Here is a 10,721-nt window from a genome sequence, read left to right as displayed (position 1 = left end):
TATATATATATATATATATATATATATATATATATATATATATATATTTTATTATACACACATGCATGCACACACACACATTTATATTTCTGTTCAAACTTGTCTATTTCCCAATAAAAACTTTTTAAAAATACCTTCATTTCTCAAGTCCTGTAACTTCCTGTTCTCTTTAAAAAGCTCCTATTTGCCAATTTGTAGTAATCGATATTCTTAACAAATAAACAAATTTTGGAACAGACCTCTGTATCTGCATATGTAAACTAAATGTATTCCTGGCATACTCTTGGGAAGAATTTAAATTAAAATAATTTCAATTTTGTATATTTAAGAAAGTATAGTGAAGGGCCCTAAAATAAAATATTTTATGTTCTAATTTAAAGAATACTAGGTAGAGTATTGAAAAAATAGCATAAAATTTTAGCTATGTTTCTGTCAATCATGTATTGCTCTGTTTTAAGTTCCTTCACCTCTATAACTGCCAACAGATATTAAAAGTTTATTTTTACTGTTTATTTTCTTAAATTTCTCTGCAACTATTTTTTTCAGTACTGGTGGATGATATGAACCCAGGACCTCTTGCTTGCTAGACAAGTGCTCTACTGAACTACACCCTCAGCCTAAGACTTGTGTTTAGTTAAAAATTGAAGGTAACCATTCATATATAAAAATATTGACATACATTAAAACAAGAAATTTGCATAACCTCCAGTCAGTAAGTATTCATTAAAATATTCTTTTAAGACACTCAATAAATATCATTTGTACGTTCTAGTCTCTAAATCCCTAAGTGGTGTCTGCACAAGAGTAGTTCCAAAAACTCACAAATATTTCAATGGTTATTATGTTGTTGCCCAGTTGAGAAAGAAATCTCAACAAACTTATTACTTTCCATATGCATTATTTGCATATAAACAGATAAAAAATTGAGGCAAAACTATGAATTTCTTGACAAGTTCACTGATAGCTGCAGGAAATTATCCTCAACCTATTAGAAATATTCTTTGAATAAACATCTCAATATTATATTTCATACTATCTCTATCCTTTGCCCAATTTATGGTTAAAGCTAGTTGACACTTCAAAAAAAAGTGCTTAATACACAAACAGAGAAAAAGTCTGTGATTTTGCTGTTATCTGTATACATGAAATTAGGATTGATATCTGGTTCCAAATGTCTTTCCTTCTCTTAACTTAATTTTTAAAAATGAACAAACAAACAAAAACCCACATAAAAACCAAACAAAAACCAAGAACACAGAATTCGGAGTAGGCTCCAGAAAATGATATATATTTAAAGCATAGCCCAAAGACTACTAATTTTTCTTACCAGTGCTGTCATCATATACAACTGTGACGGTTTTCCACTTGAAAAACTGCACCAAGTCTAAAATGGCACGGCTGAGCGAAGAGAAGTCTGGATAGAGGCTGACATAAAAGGAATCTTTGTTGTCTGACACCTGGTGCTTCCAGCGGGTCTGTATGTGGGGAACCCCCAGAGCATTGCAGATGGACTGTACCGCGTTTGCTGATGAGCTGTGTGAAGGCCCGAAGATGGCAGCCACCCCAAGAGACAGTTGATCACAGGCTACAGAGGAGATAGAAGTCTGTTAATAAAGAGAGGAGAGATGCCAGTACATCAGCAGATAACACATTATTATTAAAACCCAAAGGTATCATCCTGAATAAAGATTTTTTCTTTAACATAATATTTACATTTCACTACTTTTGCATTTTATCTGTCTGAACATTTTCAGTTTGTTATAAGAGAATTAATTCACTCAAATGCCTGCAGCTTAATGTTCAAGTAAGTCTACAATTTTGGAAAAGGAGAAAGAAAAGGAATGTCTACACATTTTTAAATTTTCATGTTCATTTTGGAAGACTAATTTTTGTTAGGAAAATGAAAAAAATAGTGTTTCTTCCCCAAATTTCCTGGTCATCCTTTATAATTTAAAATTATTAATGAACAGTCAGCCATTTGGCCCCTCTTCTGACTGAATTAGCTAAGGCAAAGTACAGTTAAAGTATAGTCACAGGTCAACTTATGCATACAACCAGTCATACAAAACCTACTATGGCTCTTGGGGATGATTTCATATGACTTTAACTCACTGAGTAGAAGAGCGCCAAAATCATTAGATAAGTATTCATCTTATATACTTTTTGGATACTAAAATGTCTTTTATACTGTTCTAAATTATTTTTTAAAGTTAGTATTTACTCACAGAAAATTTCATTTTTATGAATAATAATTGTAGTAATTAAAAGGCATAAACAAACTAGAGCATATTCAGTTTAGGACTTAAATTTTTATAAGGCACACTGAAGCAAATAGTGAGTTTTTTCCCCAGAGTGAATAATTACTAGAATCATGAAAATTATCTTCAAATATTTGAAGAACTGGGGGCTGGAGTTGTAGCTCAGTGGTACAGTGCTTGCCTGGTATGGGTGAGGTACTGGGTTCTATCCGCAGCACCACATGAAAATAAATAAATCAAGGTATTGTGTCCATCTACAACTAAAAGTATATATATTTTAAAAATTTTTACTAAAAAAAAAATTAAAAAAAACCTTGAAGACCTAGACTGTGAAATAAGTTTAAGCTTGTGTCATTTAACTGGCAAAGGAGAACCTGGGCATTTAAAAGCTACTCACAAATTAATATATGAAGTGGGAAATGTCCAGACATGGAAAACTTTGTCCAAGAGGAAATGATATGTCCATTACTGTAAACATTTAAACAGGACTGAGGAGTTCTATTGGGATTTAAACTAAAATCAGATGTTCAGACACAATTCTTCCAAAATGGATTGTAATTCTACTGTGTGAACTTTTCTGACATTTTCTTTCAGAATTTTCTACAAAAAATGTAGAATGTGATGAATGAATTCATAATCATCAAGGCATGCAATAATAAAGTCTTAGTTGGAAAAACATTTGCTTGAACTCTCTTCAAAATTCCATTATGATCTAAACACATTGATTTTGAATAGATTCTTCCTTTCTACATAATGAATAGAATTCTGAATTCATAGAAAATCTGGAGCCTAAAAAAATCTCAACTTGGGATTTCTCAACATGGGATTTTAAATTAATGTACATTGAGAACAAACAATCTTCCTTCACTCATTTTTTTTTAGAAAAATCACAAGCTATGAAAAGCTAAATATTTTATGAGAGTATTTAGTGTATTCATGTGTCTAACATAGAATTATCAATTGTCAGAGGAGTCATTTAAAAATAATATATGATTCAAATAATGAATCAAGTTCTAATACATAAGTATATTCATTAACTCAGCAAAACAATGTTTTCCTAATAGAAATACAGGAGAAAAAAGCCAGTGAAAAATGTCAAAATTTAAATCTAATTTCTTATTATTTTCTTGTCTTAAAATTAACTTTTTAAAACATTCAAATTAATTAAACTATTTTATAATCAATCATTAATGTCATTATCAATGTGTATTTTTATTAAGCCCCTAGGAGGTTCAAAGCTATGGTAACTCTTCCCTTATATTATCCTTTTACCTATGTGTATTTTCTAACCAGCAACAGTTTAACAAAAAAGAGCTTCACAAGATAAAGCTCAAACCATGCAGTCACACTTTTAACATCTAACAAAGAAAGTTACTCACACACTTTTTTTGAGCTTTTCCTGATTTTAAGCCAATGTCAACTAATAGATTTGATTCCCTATGAGTTTTTAAGAATTTTAAATTTATTATAAGGGTTTGGAAAACAAACGACTGGATCATTTAATATATTGCTAGGACATTCCCAGCATAGTATCTTGTTTTCTGTCAGAACATTCTAGCCTATGTTTTTACATTGTTCCTGCAAAGTCATCATTAAGAAATCTATTAATATTTTATTTATACTGCACTCATTCCATGTTCTTTGGTCTGAATGCTTTCATTAGAGGCAAAGCTTCTTCTTCCTAATGAAAATAATCATGAACTATGCCACTAATCAAATGCACTTGTCTTGCAGTTAATGACTTACTTTGCAATTATGATGACAAATGTAGCATTTTGCAGTAAACTTTAACCTTTTTTCAGCTTTCCAAACCTTTCACTACCCTGACATGGTTCTGAAATGTGGAACTTATTTATATTCATAAAGATATGAATTCAAAGGGCAGGGAGAATATGGCTTTGATAAACAGAAGTTAGCTGCTGGGGGAAAAGAAGACTTTCATCTTGAGCAATGTTGTACCTTATCAGCTGCCATTAATATTAATAAGCTTAGAAGAAATCTGCACCAACTTAGAATTATAAATAATTATGTACATTTCCATTAACAAAAGGCAGCTACTAAAATAATATTAGCATCACAGAAAAGAAAACATTGTTTAAAAGTATGAAGTGCAAACAAATGCTTTGTATGCCTGCTCCTTTGAAAAATCTATGTCATGGAAGTTAATTTCTATTACATGACTTTTAACTATGGAAAAGACAAGACCCCAAGTATAACATCACCTACATGTTAGAAAAGATTACTTACATGAAATTATGGAAATATCTATCAAACACATTTACAAATAAGACTGCCATTTTGCTAAAATAATACTTTGATAATATTTCCATTATCTTTCTTCACATCTGAATGTTAAATTCATATTCACAAAATGAATGGTTTACTACTCTTGTCATTTCAAATACTTTTATAAGATAATAATACATAAAATACATAAAGTATTCTAATTATTCCATTATATAATTTTTATATCAATTATCATTTAGTTTCAGTTGGAAGAAGAAACACTGAGTGATCAAAAATAAGCATAGAGAATACATAAAGTAATTATAGTTCAAAATTTTCAAATAAAATTGGACTGATTTTTTGAAGTTGCTTGAAACGACAATACTTTCAAGGTAGTCAATAAATTGATACCAAAGTGATAATACAAAAGTATTGACAGGTAATAAAAATGAAAATGTAACAGTGGATTTCAAAACTTCATGAAATACACTGATACATGTATCTTATTTTAATGGGTTTTTAAAAATAGGTATAATTTACTAAACAGGCAAAAGGATCAATTGGGATAAAAACAATTTGACTATCACAGATTTAATTGCATTGATTTATAAGCAGATTTATTCTAAAATATGATTATATCACCTTCCCCTCCCTGATAAAATTTTTGTGCGTTTAGAAAAGGAAACTTTATATGCAAATGTTCTTAACAGCTTATTAACTACATGAGGGTTTTAAGAAATCTCTTAAGAATACCTGGAAATTTGAATTCCAGAAAACAAGATGCTAAATATCAATCAATTACCTTTCTTGGATGCTTCAAAACTGTCATATAGATTGATCTTCTGGGTGTCATAGGTTAGGGTGGTATTGGGCAACAAGGTCCTATTTCTGTTGATTGTGTTCACAGCAAATCTGAACGCGAGTTCCTCAGCTCCCATTGGGCCAGATTCCACATATTCAAAAATACCACCTGGCAAAACAAAAGAGAATAAGCACATGGGTCTTAGAATATAGAGAAAATCTCAGAAGTTTTCTATATTTTAAGCTTATATATGCACATCTGAGTGTCTGCATGTGTGTTTGTATGATTTGTTTAAGTGCACAGGGTTTGTACTTACTTTTTCTATGAATTGTATAGATAGATATACCCTTTAAAATAAATTCATACTGGCAAAAACTGCCTTGTTGTGCTGACAAAATTTAATACTATTTAAATAGGATATGTCTCTCTCCCCTGTCTTTGGCAATAACTTATTTTAGAGCTGATAGATATACAAGGTATATCATAGATAGACAGATTTTTTTCCTTAAATAATGAAAATTAATCCCCAAATTTTGCACACTGTTCCAGAATTATCAATGCCGCACGTGTGTGTGTGTGTGTGTGTGTATGAGATAAAGCTAAGCAATGGAAAAATTGAATTCAAGTTATCTCCATTAATTCAGAAGTCAGAATTCTTTAGTTCAACTTTTATGATATTTATTTTGTTTTGATTAAAGCCCAAAACTTTTGCAAATCCCAGCATCTTATCTGACATATGAGAAAAGATAACCAAGTATCATTTCTTTATTCATTTTCTCTAAGTCTCTTTTCAGAGGACACATGGCATTAATGCAGATCCCTTAATCAACAAAAAGCACTGTAACATAAATTTTCGTCATAAAATGTAATTTTAAGACATGTGCCTTTAACCTGGCACCTTCCCAACTGTGCCTTAGCAAAGTTTCCTCATTCTTGTCCCTGTCTTCTTCCTCTCTGATATTACTCTTCTGCTGGAAGATTCCTGCTACCAAACTTTGCCTTGGCAGAATCTCTTTTTTATTGTTGGTATGGTGAATAAGATGAAAAGGGAAATGCCTGATATTTTTTTCCAAATTGTCATTGAAGAATTAGTACTGTAAAATTAAAAAGCCTTTATCTTTCCCTCTTTTAAATTTCACACCATGTACTCATAGCACAATCATTCACAAACTACATCCCTTTGAATAAGGCAGTTTCACAATTAGAAATCCATGCATTATCAAATGTATTTTCATACAGGAATGCCAGGTGACAATAATACTGGTAACTATCTATTCAAATTTAACATTCAGATTTAACAAAAAGTCATGGTATCTTTGCAATTCCTCTGAGAGCAATTAGAACTTAGAAGGACCACAGGGATGGGGCTGGGGTTGTGGCTCAGGGGTAGAGTGCTCACCTAGTGTGCGAGGTGCTGGGTTCAAACCTCAGCACCACATAAAAATAAGTAAATAGAATGAAGGTATTATGTCCAACTACAACTAAAAAGTAAATATTTTTTAAAAAGAACCACGGGGATAAAAAAAAATTGTTGTCAGAAAGAATATGATATTTTTTTACTTAGTACCAAATTAGTTTGCAATATTTTTCTTATTTTGGATTTTAACTGAATTGATGGTATAGTTAGTATAGAAACAGACTTATTGTAAGATAGTAACCTGGATATCTTTAAAATTATTGGTGACTTATGCAGAAGGACTTGAGTATCTACATCTCCAATGGGTAATCAGAACTAAATTATATGTCTTGTATAATGGAAGACAATAGAGGTATAGGAATGGGTTTTAGTGGCAGACTAGATTTACATTCTGGGTCTGCCACTTGCCACTGGTGTAAATTTGTACAAATGCTTAAACCTAGTTTGAACTAATTCATCTTTTCTAAAAAGGATGATAAGGGAGTCAACTACACAGAATTGTTGTAAAAATGAAATATTGGCTAATATGAAGTTCTTAGAAGAGTGACTGCCATAGGGCAAGCACTCAATATGAATGTAAAATTTCATCAAATCTTCAAAGAAATCCCAAGTAGAAGTATTTTACAAGAACAAAAATATCAGCCAACAAGTGAAGGAGCCAGGATTGTAATCTGTCCATGTCTCATTCCAAATATTGCCTATTCCACAAGAAACCAGCAGGTTTCTTTAAATATTTATTCAGGAATAATATACAGAATTTATTAAAATGTAAGACACAGTGACTTAAATAATATAATGATATTAGAAATGTAAGATCTTATATATAGAACAGAAAAAAATTATAAAGTACCTGAATAGTTAATTATGAATAAGAAGTCACCTACACATATCTGAATCTGAAGTAGTTTATTCCTGGAAAAATAAAATTTAAAAACTGAATCTTCTACTAACCTCAGTTCAGAATTGTAATTTCTATTTGATATAAATATAAGATCGAGAATTAGTCAATATTTGATGATAATATGTTGAAACTTGCTTATCTTGTACTTATCTTCAAAATAAATACTATAGATTCAACATATTTATCACTGCTTTGAATATTTAAATAAATCTTTGAAATTCAGGATAACTAGTTTTCTACCTTAATTAAATAAATTTAATAATTTTTTATTGATTCAAAGCCAGAATCTAATACTTTGCTCATAAAACCCCCCCAAAAATCCAGATAATGCAGACTTCATAAGCAAAATATCATCCATAAAACCATCTAACACTATTAAGAGAGAAACTGAATAACTCAGCACCTCTGACATGTGCAGAGCAGGTATTGTAAGAAAGGATAAAAAAATATTTTATATAAAGGAATTGCTTTCCAGAAAAAAGTAGAAGGGAAGCCACCAACACACAAGGAGAGAAGAAACCTTTTCACATCCTGTTGAAAATTTTGGAACGTTTTAATAACATCTAACCATTAATTGGGCAAAGAAGAAAAAAAGTATAAACACCATACTAGATGTTATAAAGACACTTGGAAGATTATCATTAATTATTCTTTCTTTTAAAAAGATTTCTAGGAACAAAGAGAAACGATATTGCATTAAGATAAAAATCACAAATTGATAGTGACTGTTATATTTAAGAGGAGGATGGAAAAGAAGTTACACTGTCAAAGAAAAAAATGTCTGTAATATCCATTCTTCATTAATATTTATCTTCTTTTCATTAAAAAGAGAAGGGACCAAAATATCTTTTGTTTTTATTTAATTATATAGATTTTTTCCCCACTGTGGATTATTGAAGGTCTTTATTAAGGAAGATTTGTGAGCCAAAATTCCTCCATAGTTTTGAAATCCCAAGTATAATAATAAGGAGAAAATCATTTAATAGTTTTCCATTCTGAGGTCTTTTGCCAGAGAAGGAAAAAGAACTGATACCATGCCCTATTTGTAGTCCCAAGATTTTTGAAAGATGTATCAGTATCAGAAAAATTAATGAATCACTACCGTCACCTTCTGAAATGTTTGTTTATGTTATGTATTTGTTTATGTTTATGTTAAGGCACCCAAGCTGTTCCTTAACCTCCATGGTCTGTTGAGAATTACAGGGTCCTAGGGTCCTGTCTTGTGAAACCCTAATTCCTTTTTTTCTCTTGTGCTGTTAAGAGTAATCAACTGTATGTTTGAAGAAAATACCTAAATATACTGATTCCAGTCTTCTATAAACTTCTGTTAGAGAGAAATGAAGATGCATGGATTTAGAACATAAATTTCTTTATGAAGTTTCAGTGGGTGATATGTAAAAATTAAACAAATATGTACAAAATCAAATATACCATATTTTAAAAAAATTATGACCAACTCTTCATAAGAATATAGATGAAAATTCCAAATAAAATATAGCAGCTTGTCTTCTTTTGAGAAATATCCACTCAAGGCCTTTGTCCATTTTTAAAAATCACGTTATTTTTTTCTTGCTGTTGAGTTGTTTGAAATCTGTATATATTGTTTATATATAAATCTTTTATCAGATGGATAGTTTTCAAATGTTTTCACTCATTCTATAGGCTATCCATTTACTCTGTTGATTATTTACTACTCTTCATTGCAGAATCCTTCACTTTTATGGAATCCCACTGTCAGTCTTTGCTTTTGTGGCTTGTGTTTTGGGGATCATATAAAAAACAAATTTTCCAAGACCATGTCATGGATTTTTACCCTGTATTTTCTTTTAGTAGTTTGACAGTTTCCTGTTTTATTAAGTCTTTGATTCATTTTGAGTTGGTTTTTGTATGTGACATAAAACGAGAGTTCAATTTTATTATTTTGCTTGTAATGTCCAGTTTTCCTAATGTTCAGTTTTCCTGTTGAAGAAATTCCCCTTTATCTGATGCATGTTTTAAGTATCTTTGCCACATATGAGTGGCAAAGAGATTTTTATTATAAATTGATGTTAAATTTTCCAAATACCTTTTCTGTACCCACTAAGAAAGTCATATGTTTTTATCCTTCATGCCACTAATATGATATATCACATTTATTGGTTTATATATGTTAAATGAGTCTTGGACTTCAGGTAAATCCCATTTCGTCATGGTATCTGCCTCTTTTAATGTGCTGCTAAATTCAGTTCACTAAGATTTTGTTGAGAACTTCTGCATCTATATTCATTAGGAATACTGGACCAAATTTTCTTTTCCTATAGTTTGTCAGGCTGTGGTGCTGGAAAAATGCTGTTCAACTGGTAAGTCTAGGATTGCACCATCCTCTTCTATATTTTGAAAGACATTGAGAAAGATTGATGTTAATAATTTTTGAAGTTCCTAGTAGTAGAATTCACCAGTGAAACCATCAGGTCTTGGGACTTTCATGTTGGTAGTTTACCAATGACTTATTTAATCTATTTACTCATAATTGGACTATTCAGATATTTTTTATTTCTTTATAATTCAGACTTAGTTATTTGCATGGTTCCAGGAATTTAGCCATTTCTAGAGGTTATCCAATTTTTTGCTTTTAGTAGTCTCAAAGATGATAGTTAAATGGCCAAAAGATATGTGAAAAAAAGTTCAGCATCACCAATCAACAAGGAAATCCATATGAAAACTACAATGAGTTACCAATTCCTACCTATGAGAATGTAGCTATTAGTCAAAAGCAAATGATTATGCAGCCATGTCACAAAAAAAGGATTGCATTTTTAATAAATATTTGTGGATAAGTAGTTTTGGTTTGGTTTGGTTTTTTAGGTATTGAGGATTGAATCCAAGGCTTTGCACATGTTAGGAATGTGTTCTACCACTGAGTTACATCCCTAACCCTGTGGATCAGTTGTATAATCATATTTAAGAACGATTTTAGGGCTGAGGATGTGGCTCAAGCGGTAGCGCGCTCGCCTGGTATGCGTGCGGCCGGGGTTCGATCCTCAGCACCACATACAAACAAAAAAAAAGATGTTGTGTCCGCCGAAAGCTAAAATAAATAAATAAATATTAAAAAAAAAAAAAAAAAAAAAAAAAAAA

The 10,721-nt window shown here is 30.9% G+C and overlaps 1 protein-coding gene across 3 annotated transcripts in view; it reads right to left on the bottom strand.

The window, feature by feature from the left end:
• Grik2 (glutamate ionotropic receptor kainate type subunit 2) overlaps positions 1 to 10,721 on the bottom strand; it is a 664,662-nt gene that overhangs the window by 441,139 nt on the left and 212,802 nt on the right. For all 3 annotated transcript variants that reach the window (XM_015499657.2, XM_015499664.2, XM_015499670.2), the window contains 2 exons: positions 5,287 to 5,454; positions 1,328 to 1,585 (listed from right to left, as the gene is read on the bottom strand). In XM_015499657.2, coding sequence (XP_015355143.1) covers positions 1,328 to 1,585; positions 5,287 to 5,454 — 426 coding nt within the window. The remainder of the gene's footprint in view (positions 1 to 1,327; positions 1,586 to 5,286; positions 5,455 to 10,721) is intronic.

The sequence above is a fragment of the Marmota marmota genome, unplaced genomic scaffold, assembly GCF_001458135.2.
Source record: "Marmota marmota marmota unplaced genomic scaffold, marMar, whole genome shotgun sequence".
Taxonomy (NCBI): Eukaryota; Metazoa; Chordata; class Mammalia; order Rodentia; family Sciuridae; genus Marmota; species Marmota marmota.
Note: the sequence above shows the minus strand (reverse complement) of the source record. Positions and strands in the feature narration are given on the sequence as shown.